The sequence below is a fragment of the Triticum aestivum genome, chromosome 2D (assembly GCF_018294505.1).
Source record: "Triticum aestivum cultivar Chinese Spring chromosome 2D, IWGSC CS RefSeq v2.1, whole genome shotgun sequence".
In the NCBI taxonomy this organism is placed as follows: domain Eukaryota; kingdom Viridiplantae; phylum Streptophyta; class Magnoliopsida; order Poales; family Poaceae; genus Triticum; species Triticum aestivum.
The window spans coordinates 252642169-252669849 of NC_057799.1; the positions used below are offsets into that span (position 1 = coordinate 252642169).

Here is a 27681-nt window from a genome sequence, read left to right on the forward strand (position 1 = left end):
GCCAGCCCAGTGTCGCATCGCATGCATGGCGTATGGGGTTGTGTGGATCACGAGTTTGGGATGGAGCGCATGAGATGGGAGGGAGACGAACCAAGTCGCTTGCAGCGACGAGAAAGAAAAAACGGCGAGGACAAACCTGAAGGTGGGAGGCGAGAAAATTAAAACATGGAGGTTGGATAAAGCACTCTTTCATAAAAAAAGTTCTTTTTTGAAGTAGTAGAGAAAAGAAAAGAAAATGGAAAAAAGTGGGAGGTGAGAAGAACCAAAACAGGGAAGTTGGATGAAATGGAGAGGTTGGACAAAGCACTCTGCTGCAAGGTAGAAAAGAAACACTATTCTTTTTGCAATGTAAGTATAAGAAGAAGAAAATAGAGATAGAGATTTTAAGATGCTTTCGGATATCTTTTTTGTAAAAAATAAAAATACAAGCTTTTTTGGGGAAGGCGCCAAGGTTCGAAGGCCCATTCAAAGTGGCCCGTTCAGTCCATATCCAAACCCCCTTTCTCTCTCCTGTGTCGTCGTTGCCACCGCCGCTTTTTTATACCTAAAATAATACTCCGTCGAAAAAACTGCCGCTTTATTATTTTCATTTTCATTTTCGGAAGCCGTTTTTACCTTTCCTCCGAGTAGCCGCTGCCGCCGCCGCTGACAGGGTAGAACCACCGCATCCGCGATGTTCTCGTGGATCCTCCGTGGCTGCCGCGACGAGTGCTCAGCCACTGACCAGCTCAAGCAGGTCTGACCACCGAATCCCTCTCTTTATTCCCAACAATTCGAAATTAGCAGGTGGACTGTATCATGCCTGTTAGCGAAAACGCATCAATCTGTGATTATTTTGCTCCTGTGCGGAAGAGTTCGCTGGTTGTGCGTATTTCCCCATAGATTGATGGGGCACAGAATTTTTCTTTGCTGATTTCCTGCTCTTTTTTGGTTTTGAATGTGGAGCAACCCATGTAAACTGGCAGCGGGTTGGCTTTGTTTTGGTTCTCATCTTAGACTTGTTGCGGGATCGAGGCATATCAAGTTGTGGAAGGTCTAGATTTGCTAACTTAGAGGACTCAACAATGTCTCAGATGATGTGCATTTTCTCTGGGTGTGAATCTAGGCCATCCCGAGGCCTCTCTGTTGACATGGCGTGGAAGTACAGTGGTCAGTGTTAGAGTTATAATATAAGTCATGTGTACCCCTTTGTATTTATCTCGTAGTATAAGGGGTTTCCTGCATATGTACCACACCTGTACATGTATATATATCGGCCTATGGCCTTATGGGAATACAAGTTGCTTATTCCTAACATGGTATTAGAGCTAGGTCAATTTTTTGCACGCTGCAACTCGTGCTATTGATCTGTCCCGATCGAGTCGGCCGACGTCGCCGTCCTCCTGCTCGAAGTCGTCGTCGACTGCGGCTCCTCCCGCTCGAAGCTCCCTCCCGCTCCCGCGCCCTCCCGCTCCCGCGGAGTCGGCCGCTCGAAGCTCCCTCCCGCTCCCGCGGAGTCGGCCGCTCGAAGCTCCCTCCCGCTCCCGCTCGAAGCTTCCTCCTGCTCCCGCGGAGTTGGCCGCCGCCGCTCCTGCTCGTCCGTCCCTCCCGCGACTGCCGTTCGTCGCCGCGGCTGCTCCCGCCCGACGACTCCCTCCCGCTCGAAGTAGGCCGCCGCCGCCGCTCTCCCCGGTTCGGCCACCGCGACCTGCGGGCCCCCGTACCCGGGTGGCTCCTTCCCGTTGCCCCGCCAGGCTCCTCTGCTCGAGCCCTCTCGCCGGTTCAATCCCGGCTGGGCTGCCGTCTGCGGTTTGTCCTCGTTCGGATCTTAGCAAAAAAAAAATTTGTCTACTGCCTCGGGCTTTGTCGCTGTCCCTCGCTGTCCGGTGATCTTCGACGGTACTAACTACACCGAGTTCGCTGGCTTCATGCGCATTCACATGCGTGGCATCCGTCTCTGGGGTGTTCTTTCTGGCGAGGTCTGCTGTCCGCCACGACCGGTTCCTCCGGTGGCCCCTACTCCGCCGACTCCACTGGTTCTTCCTCCGGATGCTAATCAGGCCGCCAAGGATGCGGCTAAGGTTGCTGATGAGGCTGCTAATCGTGCCTATGATGAGAGGGCTCTGGCTTATGAGGAGGCTCTTCAGACGTATCATGGTGCTTTGTCTGTTTACACCCAGTGGCTTGATGATGATGCTCGTGCTGCCGCTGTTCTCACTGCTAGTGTTCTGCCTCAGTTTGCTTCTGAGTTTCTGGGTCTTCCTACTGTCTTCCAGATGTGGACCTGTCTTCGTCAGCGCTATGAGCCCTCTGGTGATGCCTTATACCTGTCTGTGGTTCGTCAGGAGCATGCTCTTCAGCAGGGTGACTCTACTGTTGATGACTTTTATGCACAGAGTTCTGCTATCTGGCGCCAGCTTGATTCTCTCCGCAGTGCTGGTTGTCGTACTTGCCCCTGCTGCCAGGCTGTCCAGGCCGATTTGGAGTTTCATCGCGTCTACGAGTTCCTGTCTCGGCTCCGTAAGGAGTTTGAGCCTCGGCGTGCTCAGTTGCTTGCTCGTGGCCGTATTTCTCTCATGGAGGCGCTTTCAGAAATTCGTGCTGAGGAGACTCGCCTACGCGGTGCTGGTTTGCTGGAGGTTCCCTCGGTGCTCGCTACTCGGGTTTCTTCCACTCCATCTGCTGCACCGCCTCCTGCTCGCTCGAGTGCTCCGCCGCTCTTGCCCACTCCTTCTGGTGGCTCCGCTCGCCCCCGTTCACATTGTGACTACTGCAAGAATGATGGTCATATTGAGTCCCAATGCTACACCAAGAGGAAACACCTGCGCAAGGCGCGATCATCAGGGACTGCGTCCTCTCCCTCGCCAGCTTCAGCCATTGCTTTGACCGAGCAGGATATTCTGAGACTTAAGCGTCTGCTCGTGGCTTCCGGTTCTTCCTCGACGGGTACTGCTGGTTCTGTGACTGATGCTTCCCGCACTGAGCACCCGCCCTCTACACAGTTAGGTACATCCCCATGGGTTCTGGACTCTGGAGCTTCTTTTCATATGTCTTCTCATTCTTCCGCTTTGTCTTCTCTTCGCTCGCTGGATTCTCCTGTTCATGTCTTCACTGCTGATGGTACTCCACTTTCTGTTGCTAGTAGAGGCCATCTTTCTACTCCTTATTCTGTTCCTGATGTTGCTCATGTTCCTCGACTTACCATGAATCTGTTTTCTGCCGGTCAACTTACTGATTCTGGTTGTCGTGTCATCCTTGATGTTGACTCTTGTTCTGTCCAGGATCGTCGCACGCACACTCTGGTTGGGGCTGGCCCTCGCCGCCGTGATTCTCCGGGTCTTTGGGAGTTGGACTGGCTTCATGTTCCTTCCGCTGCCACCACCATCGCCAGTTCCTCCGCTGCTGTCGCTTCTGTTACTGGTTCCTTCAAGCAGTGGCATCATCGACTTGGTCATTTGTGTGGTTCTCGATTATCGTCTTTAGTTCGTCAAGGCCTTCTGGGGTCTGTCTCAGGAGATGTCTCTTTAGAGTGTCAGGGTTGTCGTCTTGGCAAGCAGATTCAGCTACCATATTCTCATAGTGAGTCAGTGTCTCAGCGTCCTTTCGATTTAGTCCATTCTGATGTATGGGGTCCGGCTCCTTTCCCTTCGAAAGGTGGTCATAAATACTATATTATTTTCATCGATGATTTTTCTCGTTACACATGGCTTTATTTTATGACTTCCCGTAGTGAGGTGTTGTCTATTTATAAGCGTTTTGCTGCCATGGTTCATACTCAGTTCTCTTCACCCATTCGTGTTTTTCGTGCTGACTCCGCTGGTGAGTATATCTCTAAGATGTTGCGTGGTGTCCTTGCTGAGCAGGGTACTCTTGCCCAGTTCTCTTGTCCTGGTGCTCATGCTCAGAATGGTGTGTCTGAGCGCAAGCATCGTCACCTTCTTGAGACGGCTCGTGCTATGATGATCGCCGCCTCTCTTCCGCCTCATTTTTGGGCCGAGGCTATCTCCACTTCTGTCTATCTCATCAACCTTCAGCCATCTGCTGCTTTGCAGGGTGGTGTTCCTTTTGAGCGTCTGTTTGATCGCTCTCCCGATTATTCGATGCTTCGCTTGTTTGGTTGTATTTGCTATGTTCTTCTTGCCCCTCGCGAACGCACCAAACTGACCGCTCAGTCTGTTGAGTGTGTCTTCTTAGGCTACAGTGATGAGCATAAGGGCTATCATTGTTGGGATTCTGTCGGTCGTCGGATGCGTATCTCTCGAGATGTGACTTTTGATGAGTCTCGTCCTTTTTACCCACGACCATCTTCCACGGTCTTTTCAGTGGAGGATATCTCTTTTCTCACTTTTCCTGACTCCCCTCTCCCTCCCGTCGCGCCTGTGCCTATTCGTCCCACTCCCTCTGCTTCTCCACCCCTCGTCGATTCACCGCCACCATCTTCCCCGGTCTCCTCACCTAGCATGTCACCGGATTCTACACCTTCCTCTCCAGTGACTTCTTCGTCGCCACCCCCTGATTCTACCTTGGCGATTCCTCCTTCTCTTGTTCCATCTCTTCCGCAGCATTACACTCGTCGTTCCCGACCTGTGGATGCTTCTTTGGATGAATCGTCCTCTTCTTCTCAGCCTTCTTATGGTTTGCGTTCTCGTCATCGTCCGCCTATTAATCGCTTTGGATTTCCCACCGCTGGTGCTGCTGTTCTTGAGCCGACTTCTTACCGTCAGGCTGTTGTTCATCCTGAATGGCAGTTTGCGATGGCGGAGGAGATTGCTGCTCTTGAACGCACCGGTACCTGGGATCTTGTTTCTCTTCCTCCCGGAGTCCGTCCCATCACTTGTAAGTGGGTCTACAAGGTTAAGACTCGCTCCGATGGTTCTCTTGAGCGTCACAAAGCTCGTCTCGTGGCTCGTGGTTTTCAGCAGGAGCATGGTCGTGATTATGACGAGACTTTTGCTCCTGTGGCCCATATGACCACTATTCGTACACTTCTTGCCGTTGCCTCTGCACGCCACTGGTCTATATCTCAGCTTGATGTTAAGAATGCCTTTCTTAATGGTGAGCTGCGTGAGGAGGTGTACATGCAGCCACCACCTGGGTATTCTGTTCCTGATGGCATGGTGTGTCGTCTTCGTCGCTCTCTCTATGGCCTTAAGCAAGCCCCTCGTGCCTGGTTTGAGCGTTTTGCTTCTGTGGTCACTACTGCTGGTTTTTCAGCAAGTGTTCATGATCCCGCCTTGTTTATTCACCTTTCTCCTCGTGGCCGGACTCTTCTTCTTCTCTATGTTGATGATATGGTCATCACTGGGGATGACCCCGAGTATATTGCCTTTGTAAAGGCCCGTCTTAGTGAGCAGTTTCTTATGTCTGATCTTGGACCTCTTCGCTATTTTCTTGGGATTGAAGTCTCTTCTACCTCTGATGGCTTTTTTATATCCCAGGAAAAGTATATCCAGGATCTTCTTGCTCGTGCTGCTCTTTCTGACGAGCGCACTGTTGAGACTCCTATGGAGCTCAATGTTCACCTTCGTGCTACTGATGGTGATCCTCTCCCTGACCCGACGCGTTATCGTCATCTCGTTGGCAGTCTTGTCTATCTAGCTGTCACTCGTCCGGACATCTCTTATCCGGTTCATATTCTGAGTCAGTTTGTTTCTGCTCCCACATCGGTTCATTATAGTCATCTCCTTCGTGTTCTCCGATATCTTCGGGGCACGATCTCTCACCGTCTCTTCTTTCCTAGCTCCAGTTCTTTACAGCTTCAGGCCTATGCGGATGCTACGTGGGCTAGTGATCCTTCTGATCGCCGTTCGCTTTCTGCTTACTGTGTTTTTTTGGCGGTTCTCTCATTGCCTGGAAGACGAAGAAACAGATTGCAGTTTCCCGTTCGAGTGCAGAGGCTGAGTTGCGAGCTATGGCTCTTTTGACGGCAGAGGTGACTTGGTTACGGTGGTTACTTCAGGACTTTGGTGTTTCTGTCACTACACCGACTATGCTCTTATCTGACAGTACAGGTGCTATTAGCATTGCGCGCGATCCTGTGAAGCATGAGCTCACCAAGCATATTGGTGTTGATGCTTTCTATGTGCGCGCTGCTGTGCAGGATCAGGTCGTTGCTCTTCAGTATGTGCCTTCCGAGTTACAGTTGGCGGATTTCCTGACGAAGGCCCAGACTAGAGCACAACATGGCTTTTATCTCTCCAAACTCAGTGTTGTTCCTCCACCATGAGTTTGAGGGGGGTGTTAGAGTTATAATATAAGTCATGTATACCCCTTTGTATTTATCTCGTAGTATAAGGGGTTTCCTGCATATGTACCACACCTGTACATGTATATATATCGGCCTATGGCCTCATGGGAATACAAGTTGCTTATTCCTAACAGTCAGTAGGTGGGGAGGACGCAGCGTGTGTGAACGTTGTTGTTTTGTTTGTCATTTTCTTCTTTTTGCTGATCAAATGTGGGTGCTTTCCTCCTGTTCTGTTTGATTATTTAAGCGAAGAAGACTTGTCATGTTTGATCCAGCACCCTGTTTGGAAGGGATGAAGATTGGCTACATTGCTAACCTAATGCAAAACCAGTGAGGCATGGCCGTCATTGCATATCCTGATACCGACTTGGGGAATTGGCACGTCATCGTGATCTTATTTCTAATTGACTTTGGAACCTAAAAAAGGAAACTTTGGAGTGCTTCTGCGGTGATGGGAAATCACAGGGCAGATGTGAAGAAACTAAAGCTGTAGGGTTATTCAAGTAAAAAAAACTTGCATAGTTGCATGTTCAAGTAAAAACATTAAGAAAAGGAACACAGGGTTATTCTGCAGTATAAACAATGCATACCATGCAGGCACCTCAATACAGTTGTAGGGTTTCCATGGTTGGGACAAGGCTTCTTCCAAATTATTTTCTCCTCCCTTTTTGAGTTACATAAATAAGTTGTTTTCCTTTTCTCTTTCGGTCTCTAGAAATAGGGAACTTAGTTAGAGCAAACTTCTGCACTTGTGGTTACTTATTTAGAACGCAACAATTTGGAGTTTCCCTGGCAGCTATTTTCCTTCTCATTTTTTTGTCCTCTTGGGCTAATCACGAATTCGACAGTATTTAACTGAGTTTAAAGGTTGTATGATATGCAGGACTGTTGTTGCTAACTCGATTAGCATATCATGTTTCTTACCTACTGACTTGATTACCTACACTATACTCTAGGCTCGTGATGTCTTTGTGGCAAAAGAGGCAGTCTTGCAAAAGAAGATATCACAAGAGATGGAACGTGCCAAGGAGTTCACAAAATCAGGAAACAAGCAAGCAGCAATGCAGTGTTTGAAGAGGAAAAGGTACTACGAGAGCCAAATGAACCAGGTTGGAAGTGTCCGGTTACGCATTGATACCAAGGAAAAGATGATCGCTGATAACATGGTGAACAAATAAGACAAGTGAGACCATAGCTCTGCACTATATCTCTTTCCATAAATCATTTTTGCCTTGCTCAGATATGTAATCTTGTGAAAAGAGCATTGTTGCTGTCATCAGAGTAACATTATGATTCTCTATAATGTACATAACACTAACGGGCCATTTCTTAGTGTAAGAGATTATTGAATTAGATCTTGAAGAGTGTGTAATGTCACAAATTAGATAAGAGCTGCGTTGTCTTTTTACTATATTTGGACATGACATATTTATTTCCTACGCAAGCTTGCCATCATCGATACCTTTTTTTTCTCTCTCGAACAGCCATTGTCAATACTTATACTTGTTAGTTTCAGCTATTTGAGGCCTTATACAATGCAAGACGCTTAGGGGATGTGCTTAGAGAAATAAACTAGTCTTCCTTTAAGCACCACTGCTTATTTGTACAGGGTAGACGCTTAATTAGGCGTCTCTCCTGTAGAAATAGGCACTGGTGCTTTAGAAAAATCCAGTTTATTTTTCTAAGCACCTAGCATTGTACAAGGCCTGATAGGAATGGTTCTGTATTGCAATTTAAGGAAGTTTTCGCATTTCAAAATAGGCTCTTCTCTGGTAGTCATTGGCAGTGTGTATGGTGTGATCCATTATCATTAAATTACCCCCTCCCCCCCTAACTCTTACTCGGTGGTGGAGCTTCCCTTTGACCAAGGGGGGCCATGGCCCATCCTAATCTAGAAATATGCTTAACTAAATATTTATAATACAATCTAGATACCGAGTACTGATCAGATTTCTCAAATTTTAAGCATACCTCATCAGTTTGGCCCCCTCAACATTTTCCTTCAACCTTTTTTTAGAGGAAAAGGGCTCACGCCCCGGTTCCATTGCAAGAACGAAACCACAGAACATTGTTCAAAGCTACAAGGCGCGCGGGGGAAATAAACAGCAAAATGCTGCCCCAGCAGGAACTCTAAGCAATCTATGCTCCTCTCCCCTTGGACAGCTCCCAGGGGAAGCAGGCCAGGGAGAAGATAAAGAGCAAAAGAGCAAGAGAGCGAAAGATAGTACCGAGTACAACATACACCCACACGAAGCTAGTTTTAAATATAAGGAACTTTTTGCAGACGGCGCATCTTTCTTGAGGTCGTCAGAGCGAGACTCCAGGCCTGAAGCAAGGTCTTGTCGCTCCAGAGCATTGGTTCAACCCTAGCCAGGGTCTGGCCACAGAAGGAGGGGCGGTGCTCGCGCCATTTGTTCCAGATGTTGCACCAGGAGATGACATCTCCTTTTGGCGGGGTCCGCGCACCTGATCTCCCACGAGGCCAAAATGGAAGCTGTTTTTCGCCATAATATCTGCATCCCATACCAAGGCACAGCATTAAAGCAAATGTCATTTCGATATCTCCAGAGAGCCCACAATGCAGCTGCATGAAGCATAATTCTGCAGTGTTATTACAATTTTTTGCCCACCATTCAAGGAGACCGTTCGAGTTATGTTCGCTGGTGCCCCCGAGGGAGCCAAACATCTCTCTCCAGAGTTCTCTCGGAACCACACAATCAAAAAATAGATGATTAACAGATTCCAGCTCTTTACAATACAGACAGGTAGCATCTTCTACATGCTGTCTTTTCTGTAAATTATCCCTGGTTAGCGGTTTGTTCTTAACTAGCAACCAAAGGAAAATCTGGATTCTTTGAGGGACATTAGCTTTCCAAATCATAGTAATATTATCTAGAAGCACTCCCCTAAAATTCACAAAATTGTAAAAGGATTTAACTGTGTAAATCCCCTTGGACTCCAAGTCCCAAATAATAGTGTCATCACTATCATTCAAAACCAGATCTTTAACTAAACTAAAGAGATCATTCCAAGCAGCAAGCATATCCGGCGAGAAGCACCTCCTGAAGTTGATTTTCAGGGTCGTACCATCCCAGACCTCACTGATAGAAACATTTGTGGAATTAGCAATATTGTACAGCTCCCAAAAGCTGGTGGCAAGAGTAGTATTGCCAGTCCACTGATCTTCCCAAAACCTAACACTCTTGCCGTTGCCAATCTTCCAGGAAAAGCCTACCTTGGCTGCTTTAATAGCCCAAAGTATTCCTTTCTATAGAGGGGAGGCTCCAGTATCAGGACAGGCAAAAATATTAGGACTATGGGTTCTATATTTGGCATCAATAACTTGTTTCCAAATTTTACCATTATCATTGAAATATCTTTTAGTCCAGGAGGCTAACAGACTAAGATTCATGTCAGCAATGTCAGGGATGCCCAGGTCACCATATTGTTTCTTGAGGGCTACATTCCCCCAAGAAGCTAGATGGTATTTATGGTGACCCTCATAGTCATCCCAAAAACAGTGAGCAAGTTGAGAGTTAATCATCTTAGTAGCCCACTTGGGGAATTTAATGATCCCCATGAGATAGCAAGGAATCCTAGCTAAGCAAGATTGGACCAGGGTAAGCCTCTTACCAGAGGATAGTAATCTACCTCTCCAGCCAGCCCCTTTCTTAATGATTTTATCTACAGTAGGCTGTAGATCCTCTTTTTTGAGTTTGCTATAATGAAGAGGAGCCCCTAAATATTTAATGGGGAATTCTCCAAGTTTGCAACCAAGAATCTGAGCAAAAATATTAGCTTCCTCTCTGTCAATGTTTATGGGGACCAGATCACACTTATGAAAATTGATCCCCATCCCAGATAATTGCTCAAAGCAAGAAAGTAACCACTTAAGGTTTTTAGCATAAGATAAATTTTTACTCAAAAAGAGCAAGGTGTCATCGGCATATTGCATACTAATTATACCTGCAGGATTTGAGATGGGAAAAAGGCCTTCCAGCTTGTTATTTTTGGAGGCTTTAACCAGAATTCTAGTAAAAACATCAGCAACTAGATTAAAGAGGAGAGGGGAGAACGGGTCTCCTTGTCTAGCTCCTTTGCCAGGGACAAAAAACTCACTGTTTTTGTCATTAACTCTGACACCAACAGAGCCCCTATAAATGAGGGATTCTACTTTTTTCATCCACTTGTCACTAAAACCTCTTCTCCTCATCATATCTACTAAAAATTCTCTATTAATCATATCATAGGCTTTTTCATAATCCAATTTAAACACAAAACCAGACTATTTGCTAGAGTGTACAGTATGAATAATTTCATGAGCTGTAATAATACTCTCAGCAATATACCTCCCCATAATGAAAGTTGTCTGGTTCAAGGCGATCAGATCATTGCAAATAGGGCCAAATTTAGTAGTGGCACACTTTGCAAAGATTTTAAAACTACAATTGATCATGGCAAGAGGTCTAAATTTCTCCATTCTGATAGCCTCAACCTCCTTAGGGACTAGAGTTAATAGGGAGAAATTAAGCCTATAGAGATCTAATTCTCCCTTCTCCCAATCTCTAAACAAAGCAAACATGTTACCTTTAATAAGGTCCCAGAATTGCTGATAAAATAAAAAAAGAAAGCCATCTGGCCCAGGAGCTCCTTCAGCATAAGAGCTAAATACAGCATCCTTTATTTCCTTCTCAGTAAAAGCAGTATCCAAAATGTTGTTATGAGCATCAGAAGTCATCTTTCAGGGTGATATCAATTTTGTCTACAAAGCCAAACAACATTTTATAATATCTAACAGCAGTATTCATGATACCTTCAGGGTCAGAAACAGTACCTTCATCACTTTCAAGCATCAGGATCTGCTTCTTCCTCCTTTTTTGGCTTGCCACCGCTTTGAAATACCCAGTATTAAGGTCACCTTCTAGGATCTCCCTCTCCCTAGACCACTGTCTAGCTTTGATCTCTTCTTTCTTCCAAATATCATTCAGCTCACCTGCAATAGTAGTCATTCTGTGCTTAGTATTAGGCGAGGGAGGGTGAGTCTCAGAGAAAATGTCAAGGCAGTTGTATTCCGCTATCAAGGCCTGCTTATGCCTGTTTTGCTCAGCCTCATAGTTGGCACACCAACCTTTAATAGCTTTCCTAGTATTTCTAATATTGAACTGCCAAATATCAATAGCTTTAGTTAAGCAACATTTGGTGTTCCAGGCTTTGTAGACTATCTCTCTAAAGCCTTCGACTTCAAGAAACCATTTCTCAAATCTAAACACCTTCTCTTTAGGTACAGAGAAAGCACAAGTATCCACCACCAAAGGGTATTTTCTGCCAAGTATCACTCCCTACCCTAGGTATCACTCCCTACCCTAGGTATTTTCTGCCAAGTATCACTCCCTACCCTAGGTATCACACCAACCTTTAATAGCTTTCCTAGTATTTCTAATATTGAACTGCCAAGTATCACTCCCTACCCTAGGTAGAGCTCTGAGATAAACATTAGGAAAAGAGGCTACCCAATTAGTGGACATAAATACCCTGTCAATAGTGGCCATAACCAAGGACTCCTGGTTATTGCCCCATGTGTATTTTCTGCCATTAATTTTCAGCTCAAGCAGACCAAATTTGTTGATCCAGTCATTAAACAGGTCTGCCCAATGTTGATTAATTAGACCAGTGTTTTTCTCATTAGCCTCTCTAATTAGATTGAAATCACCTCCTACTAAAGTAGGGCCTACCCAACCAGTAAGCAAGTTGTGTAACTCATTAATAAAGTTCAACTTATATTGATCATAAGCAGAACCATAGATGGAGATCAGTCTCCGGGAAGATCCATCTTGTTTGCTTTTAAGCAAACAAGAAATACTGTAAGTGTGAATGTCACAGCAAACAATATCAAATAGATCTTCCCTAATCCCTATCAGAATGCCTCCAGCAGTGTTATTGGCAGGAAGCCGTTTCCAAGTGAAGCAGGAACTAGTATCAAAGACTTCCAACTGTAAAGGGGTGAAGTCTTCTTTTTTAGATTCTGAAATACTAATAAAATCAGGTTTATGGGCTCTAATGAGCTCCTTCAACTTGTTGCATTTGATGGGCCCATCAAGGCCTCTAATGTTCCAAAATAGACCTATCATTTAATAATAAAATCAAGTTTACGTCTACTCCTACCAGAATTAGAAAATTTGACCTCAATCCAGGGGGAAACTGACTCTTGTTCCACATTCATATGTGGGCCCTCATCAGTTTCAACGTGTGTCCCTGGACTTGGGGCTAGAACATTAAATTCCTCACCAGAAATATCTATATTGGCTGGGAGAAACACTTCAGGGTTATCTTGATTAAATTTATCAAGTGTCTGAAGTTCCATTTGCTTAATCACAGCAATATTCTTATTAATATTGCATCCACTAGAGCTCAAATTAATACCTAAGCAATGAACAGTGGAGATAACCACATCATCATCTAGACAAGCAAAGGAATTTTGAGTATCTTTTTTACCTTTTTTTGGTAGGTCCAGATCTTTGATTTGTTTCAATTCTTGGGCTTTCTGCAGAGTAGGTCTCCCATCTTTCTTATTTCTGGTGCTAGCTCTAGTAGCAATCACAGGACCCCACTTCTTGTTTTTGTCAGATGTTTGGGGAAGGGTGTGGGATTGAGTAACTACAGCCTCAAATCTCTCCAGGAGGGGACCTCCCATGTTTTCTATTGGCTTCTTTTTGACAACCTCCAGATAGCTTTTGGTCATTGGGGCCCCTTGAACTTTAGAGAAGACAGAAGCTTCTATATTGCTCTCAGGGACAGGGGTGCAGCATTTTTGTAAAGACTTTGGCCCTCTGGAACCAGTACCGGTAGCAACATTCTTATCTTTGTTGATAGTGTTACTAGTCCCAGTATCCATATCCTCCCCCAGTAAGTCATCATTGCTAGAATCAAAATCCTCCTCTTCTTGTTTCTTTTTGTTTGAATCATCATCATTATCATCAGGATCAGATGGCTTGTCTGAGGTGGTCCCATTATCAGCATCTCTCTCCACAGAAAAATTCAGCAAATATAGCTCATGATTGATCTCTACAACTCTGTCTCTGGGGATCTTGCTGGGGTCTCTAACAGCCACCTGGACCCTAACTTTCTCATAGAAACTTCTGAAGATGGTATGCCAGTCAACATTGACAAGCACTCCCAGAGTGGTGGCCACTTGAGCAATAGTCGACCAAGAGAGCCATTTTGGTGGAAGGCCATCAATGACAATCCAAGTTTCTATCAGACTGTCATAGACAGGATGCTCACCATTCCAATCAGCAAAAGAGATTGCCACTCCTTCCTTCTTTAGATTAATTGAAGGGTATTCCACCGAGTCCTTAATATTTTTGTTTGGAGGGAATCTGATAATGTACTTGTTTTTGTCATAAGGTCTGATCTGCCAAGGCCAGTTAGTCTTCCACATATCAGAGAAGTGATGTCCTAGCTCCTTACCAGAAATTTCACCTTTTTCAACAAGAACTAGCCCCACATTGCCAAAATTAAGCCACTCACTGTCTTCTTTATCACTAGTTTCAATGTGAAAGAACCCAAGTCCAGTATTTGCACTCCCCCAATACATAGCTGATGGGTATGCTTTGTACCAGGTGGGCCAAGCATCCATATGGTGTCCAGGGGTCTTACACATGAAACAAATCTTGGGAATGGAGCACATGCCCACAAAATGACCAGGCAGGCCACAATTAGCAGATGGCTCCAATGTATTTTGGATCCACAGTGAAAGGAGGATCATCTTCATGTGCAGAGGCACTCTGATCTTGTACAACAGCACTTTGATTCTTGTTCTTTTTCTTCTTGCTCTTGTTGTGACCAGTCTGAGTCTGTCCACTACCACCTACAGATGAACTCCCACCACTGTATTGCATTGTCTGCGCTGGATGCATATTCTGGCCTGCTGAGTTGAATTGCTGATCGTACCCAAGGGCGGCTGGCATGTACTGATATGGGAAACTGGGGTGCTGGGGCCACTGTGGCATCTGAGGGTTCCATCCCCCTTGATATCCATACATGGGATTTGGCTGCATCATGGCTGGAGCAGCTCCCACAGGAAACAATGGGGGTTTTGCAAAAATCGACAAAGGCGGGGGTTGAGGTTGGGAAGCCTGTGGAGCCTTAGGAGCCTGAGGAGGAGGCAGAGTAGTCGCAGCTTGTCGACCATCTGTTGTGGTAGCAGGAGAACGGCCCGGGTTTTGTCCCCTGCCAGCACCATATCTTCCTCCTCTATTGCCTGAGTCTCTTCCACCTCCCGCCATGAGATTAACCACAGAAGCGTAAGGGATCTTACCCGTCTTCCTCGACCAGTGATCACGGGAGAAACTAAAGAACTTGGGGTTGGGCAGGTGCTTGGAATCGCGCACAGCCACAGGAAAACAGTCCGCAGCCGAAAAATCACCTGAGGCAAACTTGTCTTTCCTGATCCAGACTAGGTTGGATCTGGGATTTCTCGGGCGAACCCTAGCTGGATCTCTCTGTGTTGACCCAACCCGCAGGTCAGGGGGAGCACTGGGATGCGGGTTTTGAGAAGGCGCCGCCACTTTAGTAGAGTAGCAGTCGTCTCTCCCTCTGAAACGGCCAGCTGTCTCGTTTCCATCCTTTTCGCTTGGCCCACTGACCTGTGGGGCTTTCCAATCTACAAGCTTCCATGGGCCCGAGTCCACACTCTCCCTCAAGCTGAAGATCGCCGGCGGCGGCGAGGTCGACCTCCTCGGGCTCAAGCTGCTACTCCTACTGGAACCAGAACTCGCCGAAGCTGACGAAGAGAATCCACCCTCAGAACTTGAGATTTGAGCAGATACCTGACGGCCCCTCCTCAATCTCGCCTGACTCGCACATGTCACCGGAGAAGTCAGCGCCAACGCCGGCGGCGACGCCGCCCGCCGAATCAATCTCGACTGGTCGCCGGCGACGAGGACGAGAGCTGCATTGGTGCGCCCGACGGCATCACCCCCAATAAGCACTCCCACCTCAGCGCCCTCCGGGGATCCTCTGATTTCGCCTCCGCCCTCGCCCACAGCACGAACGTGGCCGGCGGGGAGTGGGGGGAGGCGGGCATCCTTGCCCTTTCCTCCGCCGTGGCCTCGCCGTATATCTTCCTCGCCAGAATCCTCTGCTCCAAATCTGCCCTCCTCTGACAAGTCTCTGCATATTTCATCGTCGCGGATCTCATGCTCGGGTCTATCGCCGCCGCCACCATGTGATCCGCCGCCTTCCACTCCCGCACGCACCGGATCCATGCTGCGGTGGCGTCGCGGATCCTGGTCGCCCGCTCCACCCAACCCCGAGCCCCGGTCACCATGAGTACCCCCTGCAGAACTGGCGAGATCAATCTCACCATCTCCGGGGAGGATTCGTAGATGTGGAGGGGCAAATAAGGGGGGAAGGGGGTGCGGCCGCGGTCGCCGCCTGCGGTCCTCGCCGGCGAGGGGGCATGCCGCGAGGTTGGAGCGGTGAGATCGGCGGTGGTGTTGGCAACGGCGAGCGGGAGGCGTGGAGTCGCCGTGGCTGCGAGCGGTGGAGCGGTGAGATGTGATGCTCTTATTGTAACTCAACTGGTAGAAAATTCATTTGACGTTATAGCTTTGTGCACTTGATGTTGCATGACTCTCGAGTTGCAAAAAAAAAACTTGAATTCGGATAAAGAGCATCTATCTTCTGTGTGATCTATCTTTCGGCAGCATGAAAATCTGTGTATATCACTAGTGTGAGGTGATTCTTCTCATAACTGAACTGATGACAGCCTTTGGATAGATATGGAGCATGTCAACGGGCATCTGAATGGATCAGTTACTGTCTTCCTTTTTGGTTCCTTTCTTTCTCTGTAATTATGTTATTGCTGTTTCTTAAGCATATAACTTAACTGTGTATAAACTTGTGTAATGTGGCCTTGATGTCTGCTTCACATGTTGATAATGTCTTAAATTTGCATGTGCTTTTTAAACTTTTGTTGTTCTACTCTCTTTTCTAGAGTGATGACATGTCTGATTTTTATTTTATCTGCAGAGTGGAAGACAAGCTATTTTCAATCTGAGCAGCCACCTTAACATCTGTAACAGCAAGGAAGGAATGGTGGCGACTTTTTAAGATATCTGTCATTTGTATATATAGTGATAGCCTTGTTTGTTTTCTTTTGTCATCGTTGGTGAACACTCTGCAGTGATCATAGTAACTTCCCAGTCTCTTTTTGCGTAGTCTGGATTGCTTACCACATGTGTCACGTGGTGTAACTTCCCAGTCTCTGATTTTGTGTGAATTGCCTTTTGTGGATTGTTTCGGCATCCATTTGAGTGTTTCTGTGCTGCCCACCACAACCCTACAATCTTCTATATCTAAATAGCTAGTCCCACTAACAATTTTAAAGCACATACAGCTATGCTACACTCATCATCCAAATTGCAAACATGTGTGTCCTTCATACCCAATTTTCTTCTTCCACACTTTTGCCAGGTTTTTTAATAAACTCCCTAACGGTAATTGGGTGTACATATGATGTTTTCAAAGCTATGCAACATATTACTAATTTAAATATTCATCTTCATACAATCAAATATCAATGAAGATATATGGCAGCCAATTTCTGCGGAACACATGGGGTTTCACCTAGTTCCTTCAATTTTCCAGCCTCATTTTCTACATATTTAAGCTTTGGAAATGATAAAATCCAAACGTTTTTTTATGGCAATTTTAGTTGACACAAGGGTGGACAAGTTTAGTTGGCAAGCACGGCAATTTCGTGGCAAAAGCCAAATTGAGGGTGGATTTGTCATGCTTACCAACTAAACTTGTCATGGTTAACAAAACATTGGTCAAATCCCAAACCGTTCAGGACTTATCAATGTCCTTAAGCTTATCAGCTCAGGGTCAACCAGCCAGAAAATGAGATATTTGAGGTGCAGGTGACGACACTACCAAAATATGTTAGGCCACTATCAGCTAGCATGTGATAGACGGAAGATAAGACGTCGCACAGGCTGTAGCTGAGACTAGCTGAAACGCAGAGACAAAAGGCAATACGATGTCATATTCACAATTAGAGAAATTAGCTTCACAATTAGAGAAATTAGCTTTAGCTAGGCTGTAGTGGCGTCGTCAAACTTCCGCTTAACATTCAAAATTACAGAAATTAGCTTTGGCTAGGTTGTAGTTGCGTCAGTTTGATTTGTACTGTTGTTATCAGTTTCAAAGGCCTTCGGGTCAGAGCGCCCAACAAAACCAAACCAAACTGAGCGATCACCTTAGGTCACCAACCTTTTCAGAACCATAATCTTTACAGTGCTAAGTCACCCATATGCCCTTTGTGCTACTTAATAAATGCGGCAGTAAATCATCTCCTTGTAACATCTCATACCAAAAACAAGCGTTTTCTCAACAGAGACTCGCTTCATGGGAAGCACCCTAATTGACGCTCCTAAACTCCGGTGACAAAATGTCTCAAGAACAGCATTCGGCACTTCTGCGAGCAGGGACCATAGGTGTGATACTTCAGTCAAACTATGCCATTGGTTGTCGCCTCCTGAAATACAAGATTATAACCAAGTTAATCATAATTTGATACTTGTATGTAATTTCTAATAGCATGGAAAAGCATCTTTCCTAGTAATTATAAATGCTGAACTTGGTGGTGAATTCGCATGTGGGCCTACCAGGCTTCACAATAAACAAATACACTCCTCCCCACAACCTTCAAAGAGACATAAATAATTGTACTTTGCTCACATGTGAGACCTAACACACAAAAAAATACCAGACCCATGGCCTTGTGCCGCAATCAACTTACTAATGACTACCTTGATAGGATTTAAATTCGCATATGATGTCTCACTTCAAATCTTGCAAAGTACCTACTACGGTCACTTAAAATTCTCCGACGCCTACCACTCATTATCATATTTTTGCTTTATTTTAATCGTCAATCGTGTAACAGCCTTAGGACACTATCATCTTTTCACCGTCTCCTAAACCAGTGGCTTAACTCTTCGTTTTTTATGACTACGCATGGGCATTGTGCTAGCAGGCAATACAAACTGAGTGGAGCGAGTCCACATTCAGTTATCCAAAATGGATGGTTTCGCTAGAAAATATAATTTTTAATAGTCCATAGACTGCATAGCTTTTTTCATAGTGTCAAAAAATGATCTTAAAGTTTGGAACGGAGGGAGTATAATTTAGTTATTACTAGCCAAAATAGCAAGATACTAATGAAGAACAGATGTAAAAATTCCCAAGTGAGAGAAATACCTTTTTGGTCGGATGCGGTCCTCCTCAAAATCCATTATTCCTCCAGATTCAGAGAGAAAGTCGTCATGCCCCCGTAAGTCATTGTCTGCCTGCTTACATTGTTCAACTTCTGCTATCAAGTAAGAAAATGGTCCGGCAATTCCACTATTTAATAAAATTAGTTGCTACCATATGAACATTCAACAGTTGATAACTAAAATCAGAAAGCAAACAATTTTAGGTAAAAAATACAGCAGAATGAATATAATCAACAACCTATTGTCATAAGAGATATGCAAGACTTTATCATAGCTACAGAAAAAAGGAAAATATTTTATATCTACTAAAAACTATAAATAGTAGGAACTTTCAATTTTATCCAACTGACCTTGACTGACTTCTTGGCTTCTTCCACTCTGTCTTCAAATTCTTTCTGGTGCTTCTTGTTCAATTCACTTGTTGTATCCGCCCACTTGATTTTCTCCTGAATTTGGTGTAATAAATTATCTGATGTTCCCAACCTGTGAAATGTACACATTTGGATCATAATGGTAACAATATACTTCTGTCGAGCCCCTTGCGATACAGTCACTTCATAATGCACAGTGGAGATAAAAACAATATTTTAACTTCTTTAGTTTGTTATAGAAATGTCAGTCGTAGAAAAACAACATGCATACATGTCACAACAGCCAACTGACAGACGTTTATCTCCTTCATAACTAATAAGGGGATTCAGACATAGCAGAGAGAAAAAAGAACATGCCTAGACATGCTACCCACTACAGTTTCAGAACAGAACTGAAAATTACACTAACCAAATAATGGTTATTCAAAACAATATGAAAAGATTCACATTTCTTGAACAGATGGAGATAAACTTGTCGAAACATATAAATACACACCAGTCAGACAAGGTCTCAATCATGTTGGTTAGCTGATCAGGTGTGAGGTCCCTTCCAGCTGCAAATTGTACCTGAAATACAAGGAAACAAATAATAAGGGAATATTGCTAGAAAGGTGAAGGATAAATTCATCAATGATGTAACATATATAGGCTCCATATATGTCTTACTTCAAAGCACCGCCGCAGTTGGTCCAACTTGCCTCTGACAATACCCTAATGAAACATGCAAAATGTTACAAAATTGAAGCAAATTAACTAAATGTTTTGGAAATCAAGAAACACAGTATATTAATCCTAAAGGGTAAAGACAAAACCACACAGCGAAGACATATCACAATCTAAATCTCACAAATATAAAAAATACTCCCTCCGTCCCATAATATAAGAGCGTTTTTGACACTACACTAAATGATAAATAATAATTTCAAAAGAGCCATTTCTTGCTAATGAAGTTGAAGGATGAGAATGTATAGAATGCAAGTGTGTAATAAAAGAGAACACAAGGACTTACTGAGTACATGCACTCATTGATGAGGAAATCTTCAAGTTCTCTCACATTGGAAACGTCTAGCTCTTGCATGAGCTGATCATATGGAAGTACCTAGAAAGGAATGAGAAAAAAAGTATGTTTACGATTACCTGGCGTCAAACATAGCTCATATCAGAATTAAAAAGAATTACTGCCTACTCCCTCCGTTTCTAAATATAAGCCTTTTTAGATATTTCAATACGGACTACATACATATGTATATAGACATATTTTAGAGTGTAGATTCACTCATTTTGCTCCGTACGTAGTCCATATTGGAATCTCTAAAAAGTATTATATTTAGGCACGGAGGGAGTATATACGTTTAATCAAGCTAAAAAGATAAAGATAGGCCCAGAAATTTTGTAACCCTTGATTACACAAACATAATGAAGTTCCTGCAGCTATTGTTTATCAATTTATAAAGGAAAAATACCAGTAAACCTTGCAGACTTGGCTCCCAAACATACAGAAATACACAAACCATTTACAACTAGAGAACTAAGAGGCACTAGAAGATTCAAGAAATCCAGACAACAAATACACCGTCCTAAAACGACAGGCAGCACTGGAACTACTGCTCACATGATTACATGCGAGTTTATCAAGCTTCATTCTGTGTCCAAAGAAAGGGGAGCTGAACAGAAATGCTAGGCATATTAGACAAGATAGCTAGAATTTATACCTTGGTTGACTCAGCCAAAGTTAGCACACTGAGTTGCTTCAGCTTCCGGGCTTGATCAGGCAACAATGCAGGGAGGGCGCTAGAATTACCTACAGATAAAGAGTAATTACTCAAGCAATACATTTTCATATTTTCGTATGTTGCAGGGCATGCTAATGGTGATGATAGATGAAACAAAGTTCTAGCAATCAAAGACATGCTAAACTAAGTCAGATGCCCAAAGGCAGGAAGGAATTCATGCCAGCAACAATTTCACCCAGAAAAGGGTGACTGCTGCATAAAAAGGCAAATTGATTACCAGAGCTGAAGCTCTACTTTTAAGCACATCAAAACAAAATTTGGAAAATTATCTGCAAAGGACACAACACAGGAACAGGTGGCTATTTGTATTAATTCAACTGAGCATCAAAGCGTAAACATCAACCGTTAATTAGACGAGTAAAATTATGTAGATTTAACGTTCCCAGCAAAGTTGCCCTGTTATGCGATCATTAGGGCTTCAGGGCAAATGGCTAAATTAATAGCGTACTACACAAACACATGGCAGATCAGATAATGAGTCACAAAGCACAAAATACAACAAACTGGAATAAACAAAACACCGCCTACATATCAAATCAAAAGGGCAATGCATCATGTGTGCACATCAGGCCAAGGGAGATATCTTACTCTTGTAGTCCTTGAGGGTGCCGTAGGCGAAGAGGCGGAGCAGGTCCAGCGACGAGGCGTACTGCGTGCCCGTTAGCTGCACCAGAGGAGCCACACCACGGAACAATAGATCGAATCAGAAACCCCATGGTGGGAACTGAAAACCCTAACACCTAACACCGCGTCGGCGCATAGACGGGCAGAGCAAGCAGCAGATACCTTGGAGAGGGCTGGAAGGGTGAGGAGCTCGGAGAAGGCAAAGAGCGCCGGGTGGGAGGTGGCCTCGAGCACGAGCGCCGCCAGCTGAGGACCCGAGGAGAGCGCCGCCGCCTGCGCCGAGAACTGCTCGATCAGCTCCGCCTGCCGCCGCTCCGCGTCCATCGCCATCTCAGCCGGCGACGGGAGGTGCTGGTAGGGTTAGGGTTCGGGGGATCTCTGTCTCTCCTGCTAGTCCTGCGGTTTTGCTTTCGCTTCGCCTCCCTGTGGGCTTCTCGTGTAGTTTTTGGCTTCCGGTGGGGTTTTGGTTTGGATTTTTGTTTCGGGATGGAGTCGACTCGGTGCCGGTGGTGTCCGCCAGGTTGCCGCGTACTTTGCGTGGGTCGCTTGCGTTGAGATTAGTTGTATTTATTTATTTATTGATTGACGAGAGAGATTAGTTATTTTCTTAGTCGCGTTGAGATTAGAATTTTTTTAAACAAATTTATAAAATCTCAAAATATGATATCAGAAAATTTCAGTTATATATAATCCCACTATCCTCCCCTGGACCGAAGAGTGACTCTTCGTCGCATGGGCCAAAAAGCGCTCTACGTTTCAAGAAAGGCTGAAGAGAGAGTTTTGACTCGTTGCCAAATTCTTGCTCCAACTAAACTGTCATGATGACAAAAATTGATTAAGACAAAGAATAACTTGAACCGTGCATCATGGAGAATGAATTATGTCAGATTGGTCTAAACAAACCATCGCAAGCTTACATCACGCTCGGTGAGAAATATTTCAATTACTCTCACACATATACTCATCTAGATGATGCCAACTATCGGTATGGGGACCATTGGTTTTACTCGCCCAACTGTACACGAGCCACAATAGCCTTCTTGCCAGGGAAAGACGCCAAGTGAACGCTTTGTCAAAATAATCTCCCTGAGATCTGTAGTAGTATGCAGATCTTTGTTAAGGCCATCACCATGGAGTCCGTGATAGCATGCAGATCTTTGTCAAGGCCATCATCATGGAGTCTGTGGTAGCATGCAGATCTTTGTCAAGATCAAATATACAAACTCCGAAATCAATACTATAATTAAGCAATTGTTTTCTTTTAATATCCTTTTCAAATCTCCAATCCACAACGGGTAAATCTATCGGACATACACGAACACATACTTCACAAGCAATACATTTATCAAATTCAAAGTGGATTCGCCATCGGAAACGCTCTGGTGTAATTGATTTTACCTTCGCTAGAATTCCACATCAGCAACAAGGTGTGTATCAAGAAGAGTTGTCCAAGCAACATGGCAACAAACCCAAGGTAAGGGATATCTGGGAATCGACCATGGCGTCCTGCAATGTCGTTCCTACCCGATCCACGAAGGACCCGACCCACATTGGCAAGCGGTGGCAACAGGGCACCACATCAAGTACGTGGCGTACCAGTGCTACGCAAACATACCTTTTCCGTTAAATGGCGAGCGTACAGGTGTATTGGTGGAATTACAGTGATGCATGTGATGAATCATCACATGTTTATCGTGCGGTTGACACATGTACTGCACACGTATGCGTGTCGCACTAATATTAGGTAGATACTTTAAGCGGCGTAGATGTGACGGGTATTAGTTTCGGAGGCCAGAAGATGATCACATTGCAGGTCATTTAATGCATCTGCCTACTCTATCACAGCTAGGTATAGACTACTGTAGCCCTTGTGGTACCTCTTGAGTTATAAAAGAAGGGCCTGACTACACAGAAAAGGGCTGGACTTTAGTTAATACATAAAAGCACACAGATAATTATTCCCTTGCCGGTAAAGACTTGTAGCTATCTGCCCACAGCATAAAAACTAACACAAAGTAGGAGTACGGTTTTACACAATCATGCAGCCCGAATCTGGGTAGATCCTCATGTGTTATACGATCTCATTAGGTGTTGATCCTCATTTTGTTCCCTACACCACGAATCGGCAAAGGAGTCTTTCCAGTCCTTGGTGTCTCGTGTGTGTTCTGCACATGCACGACGACACCAACCTCATAGACACTATCCCTCGTACTATTCTTGTCACTGACCGCGCACACCATGATCCATGTCATCCGCGGGCGTGAATCGGATGTTGCCAACTCCAACAATGAACACAATTTTAAGAGGAGTAGTGTATAGGATGTTAGTGACATCTAGATGAGTAGATGTGTGCAATTAATTGAAAATGTCTCATCGAGTGCGATGTAGCCTTGCACTGGTCAATGCGGAATGAAATTTCGTCCTCCGCAATGCATGATTAAAGTGGTTCTTCAACTGAATGGATTCTCCTCATCGATGCGGTCTTGGTGGTGTGAGGGTTTGACCAGGACAAGTTGTGGTGTATAGGGATGTGCATGCTAGGTGAATGTCCACTCTTCCTCTCTTACATGAACTCTTCATCTATTACAGGAACGCAAAACCCACTCTTGGTTTATTACAGGGACGAAGCCCAGCTCTTTCACTTTCCTACGAACGAAGGGTGATCTTTAGCCCAAACTTGAACGGAAAGGGCCTCATCAGCCCATGTGTGGATGAAGAGTCACACTTCGTCCCAGGGGAGGACAGCCAGGGTATAGAACATGAATTTATTAAATCCTATCCACATCTTTGAAATTTCATAAAAATATATTTTAAAAATAGATTACTACTCCATGTGTGTTGTTGCGGGAACTTGTTAAAAGAAATGCATAAATATGAAAGGTTGCTAGCCGATGGCTGGCTGTAGGGGAGGAAAAACAATCGCCTCCCCTGCCTTCCGATGCGATGCACCTGACCGTGTGAGCATGTTCCCTCTCCCCTGCTCCATTCCATCTTTATTGCATGATGCAACACCATGTTAGAGCAGTTGCGAAACCGCTCGAGCAACTCAGCAGCCCTCGCGTAGCATTCCCCACAACAACTGTTGGCTCGTAGCACCACGTTGATCCACGTTGCAATAGGCTTCGACACCCCTCGCCGTAGAACTTGCAGCATCAATGACCATCATCGTAGCATGCGTGCAGCAGCTTTGTCGCAAACATCCGACCACCCAATGCTGAGCTTGTCATCGATGGATGGCTTTGCAGCAGCTCCTCACAACGCTAGGTGATGTTGCAACCGGCAAGCTAGCAACACCATGCTTCTTCCCTTCGCAACATAGGTGATGTCGCGACGCGGTGAGCTCATTGATCAAAGCAGTAGGTGATGCTACAAACCTGCCACCCTAGTTGCAACACCTCATCGTCACAACATCCACGGCTCAGTGCTACTGCCCAGTCAAAGCAGATGTCATCCGACACCCCGTCGTTGCAGCAGACCTCGTCCGGTGACTCACCATTGGAGCAGACCCTATTATCAGCCTTGCAACAACAACAAGCCTCTTCACATGCCTTGCAACGGCAAGCGAGGTGATGGCCAGTGGTGATGGTGTGGCGTGTGATAGATGTATGGATGCACTGGTAAATTGTATAGGTGCACTAGTTCAAATTATAACTTTTACACTGGTAAATTGGATGGTAGAAATAGTTGTGTAATATGGATGGTAGAAATAGCCTTTTATAACCTGAACAAATAACACCAGCAAGGTAACAAGTGACAAAAGTGAGAAAAAACGATGTTCAATGCTTGGAAATAAGGCCTAGGTTTCATACTTTCCCTAGTGCAATCTCTCAACATCATTAACATAATTGAATCACATGATAATCCCTCAAAGCGTGACAAAAAATCACTCCAAAGTTTCTATTTTTATTAGAGAAAGTAATATGAAATTGTGTAGGTAGCAAAACCACCTCAAGGTCAGTCTTTCCAGTCAATCTATTAAGCCACCCCAAAGTCTCATGAATAGCCCTAGAGATCGTACTACGACAACGACATATGAAACATATATCAAATAACCTTTATGTCACCTAGAACACCCCATTTGTGTTTGGACCTTCTCAGTCCATAGAAAAATCACAGTAAATTTTCATCGGGTTTGGACCTTCATAGATATGTTTTCTGTGAAACAAGAAACATGGAAAAAAAGAGGAATTGGCACTGGGCACTGGATTAATATGTTAGTCCATAAAAATAATATAAAAATACCAAAACTATATAGAATTGATATAAATATAGCATGAATACTTCATAAATTATAGATACATTGGAGACATATTAGGTGGTTGGCACAAATTGTTGATTAGACAGGTGTATTGAATCGCTTTCATGAATATGTGCTTAAAAGGACTAAAACTAATGAAAAAACAAAAAATAAGAGTGTTCTTGGTTCAAAATTTTAAAATAATAAAACCTACGAAGTATGTGAAAAGATGGTGTATAAAAAATTGAATTTGACACAATGCACCATCAAGTATGAACTATATATTTTACTTTAGATGTACATGATACGTCTTCAACGTATCTATAATTTTTTATTGTTCCATGCTATTATATTATCTGTTTTGGATGTTTAATGGGCTTTAATATGATCTTTTATATTATTTTTGGGACTAACCTATTAACCGAAGGCCCAGTGCAAATTGCTGTTTTTTTTGCCTATTTCAGCGTTTCGCAGAAAAGGAATATCAAACGGAACGAAACCTTCGCGAGGATCTTTTTTGGAACAAACGCAATCCAGGAGACTTGGAGTGGACATCAAGGAAGCAACGAGGCAACCACGAGGCAGGAGGGCGCGCCCCCCACCCTCGTGGGCCCCTCGTAGCTCCACCGACCTACTTCTTTCGCCTATATATACTCTTATACCCTGAAAACATCCAGGGGAGCCACGAAACTACTTTTCCACCACCGCAACCTTCTGTACTCGTGAGATCCCATCTTGGGGCATTTTCCGGCGATCTGTCGGAGGGGGATTCGATCACGGAGGGCTTCTACATCAACACCATAGCCTCTCCGATGATGTGTGAGTAGTTTATCACAGAACTTCGGGTCCATAGTTATTAGCTAGATGGCTTCTTCTCTCTCTTTGGTTCTCAATACAAAGTTCTCCTCGATGTTCTTGGAGATCTATTCGATGTAATACTTTTTGCGGTGTGTTTGCTGAGATCCGATGAATTGTGGGTTTATGATCAAGATTATCTATGAACAATATTTGGTTCTTCTCTGAATTCTTATATGCATGATTTAATATCTTTGCAAGTCTCTCCGAATTATCGGTTTAGTTTGGCCTACTAGATTGATCTTTCTTGCAATGGGAGAAGTGCTTAGCTTTGGGTTCAATCTTGCGGTGCTCGATCCCAGTGACAGAAAGGGAACCGACACGTATTGTATTGTTGCCATCGAGGATAAAAAGATGGGGTTTATATCATATTGCTTGAGTTTATCCCTCTACATCATGTCATCTTGCCTAATGCGTTACTCTGTTCTTATGAACTTAATACTCTAGATGCATGCTGGATAGCGGTCGATGTGTGGAGTAATAGTAGTAGATGCAGAATCGTTTTGGTCTACTTGACACGGACGTGATGCCTATGTTCATGATCATGCCTAGATATTCTCATAACTATGCGCTTTTCTATCAATTGGTCGGCAGTAATTTGTTCACCCACCGTAATATAAGCTATCTTGAGAGAAGCCACTAGTGAAACCTATGGCCCCCGGGTCTACTTTACATCATATAAGTTTCCGATCTACAATTCTAGTTTACTATTTATTTTGCAATCTTTATTTTCCAATCTATACAACAAAAATACCAAAAATATTTATCTTATTATCTTTATCAGATCTCACTTTTGCAAGTGGCCATGAAGGGATTGACAACCCCTTTATCGCGTTGGTTGCAAGGTTCTTGATTGTTTGTGCAGGTACTAGGCGATTTGCGTGTAGTCTTCTACTGGATTGATACCTTGGTTCTAAAAAACTGAGGGAAATACTTACGCTACTTTGCTGCATCACCCTTTCCTCTTCAAGGGAAAACCAACGCATGCTCAAGAGGTAGCAAGAAGGATTTCTAGCGCCGTTGCCGGGGAGATCTATGCTCAAGTCAAGACATACCAAGTACCCATCACAAACTCTTCTCCCTCGCATTGAATTATTTGCCATTTACCTCTTGTTTTCCTCTCCCCCACTTCACCCTTGCCTTTTCTTCGCCTCTTTCCCGTTTGCCTTTCTTTCGCCATGGCCGAATCAAAAAGGGCTAAGGGTTCTCTCCCGGGTTTTAGTACTTTGGATAGTCCCTTTGTCCTCTCTAAGCTCATAAATAATGATGCTATGGAAAGACCTACCGGGGT

The 27681-nt window shown here is 44.5% G+C and overlaps 3 protein-coding genes across 5 annotated transcripts; 1 reads left to right on the forward strand and 2 right to left on the reverse strand.

The window, feature by feature from the left end:
* Positions 1–556: 556 nt before the first annotated feature.
* LOC123052703 (vacuolar protein sorting-associated protein 32 homolog 1) lies at positions 557–16443 on the forward strand. The gene is made up of 3 exons (XM_044476020.1): positions 557–736; positions 7183–7409; positions 16259–16443. Exons 1-2 carry the CDS (start codon positions 674–676, stop codon positions 7402–7404), a joined length of 285 nt encoding a protein of 94 aa, XP_044331955.1. The 5' UTR covers positions 557–673; the 3' UTR covers positions 7405–7409; positions 16259–16443.
* Positions 8111–16262, reverse strand: LOC123052700 (uncharacterized). The gene is made up of 3 exons (XM_044476015.1): positions 12719–16262; positions 11061–11219; positions 8111–8739 (listed from the first exon to the last, which is right to left on the reverse strand). Exons 1-3 carry the CDS (start codon positions 13995–13997, stop codon positions 8534–8536), a joined length of 1644 nt encoding a protein of 547 aa, XP_044331950.1. The 5' UTR covers positions 13998–16262; the 3' UTR covers positions 8111–8533.
* A 1021-nt stretch (positions 16444–17464) lies between the features above and the next one.
* LOC123052702 (COP9 signalosome complex subunit 7) lies at positions 17465–21773 on the reverse strand. Of its 3 annotated transcripts, none has more exons than XM_044476018.1 (9): positions 21461–21773; positions 21263–21338; positions 20594–20682; positions 19891–19980; positions 19548–19592; positions 19378–19448; positions 18861–18993; positions 18494–18599; positions 17465–17768 (listed from the first exon to the last, which is right to left on the reverse strand). In XM_044476018.1, exons 1-8 carry the CDS (start codon positions 21626–21628, stop codon positions 18528–18530), a joined length of 744 nt encoding a protein of 247 aa, XP_044331953.1. In that variant the 5' UTR covers positions 21629–21773; the 3' UTR covers positions 17465–17768; positions 18494–18527. The 3 variants fall into 3 exon arrangements, with proteins under 3 accessions (XP_044331953.1, XP_044331952.1, XP_044331951.1); XM_044476017.1 differs by having other exon boundaries at positions 18494–18602; positions 21461–21772; XM_044476016.1 differs by having other exon boundaries at positions 18494–18582; positions 21461–21768.
* Positions 21774–27681: the final 5908 nt, after the last annotated feature.

Bases quoted from the DNA above. Each gene is read 5' to 3' on its own strand.
- LOC123052702 (XM_044476016.1), bottom strand. From the start codon at position 21,628: ATGGCGATGGACGCGGAGCGGCGGCAGGCGGAGCTGATCGAGCAGTTC. The intron at 19,593-19,890 runs GTAAGTCCTTGT...ATGTTTCATTAG, and splicing joins TCAATGAGTGCATGTACTCA to GGTATTGTCAGAGGCAAGTT. The intron at 19,449-19,547 runs GTAAGACATATA...CTTGTATTTCAG, and splicing joins AACTGCGGCGGTGCTTTGAA to GTACAATTTGCAGCTGGAAG.
- LOC123052700 (XM_044476015.1), bottom strand. From the start codon at position 13,997: ATGAAGATGATCCTCCTTTCACTGTGGATCCAAAATACATTGGAGCCA. The intron at 11,220-12,718 runs GTAAAAAAGATA...CTACTATTGCAG, and splicing joins TCTGGACCTACCAAAAAAAG to GTGAGCTGAATGATATTTGG. The intron at 8,740-11,060 runs GTACTGTTTCTG...TATGGGATGCAG, and splicing joins GATGCTTGAAAGTGATGAAG to ATATTATGGCGAAAAACAGC.
- LOC123052703 (XM_044476020.1), top strand. From the start codon at position 674: ATGTTCTCGTGGATCCTCCGTGGCTGCCGCGACGAGTGCTCAGCCACT. The intron at 737-7,182 runs GTCTGACCACCG...ACTATACTCTAG, and splicing joins CCACTGACCAGCTCAAGCAG to GCTCGTGATGTCTTTGTGGC.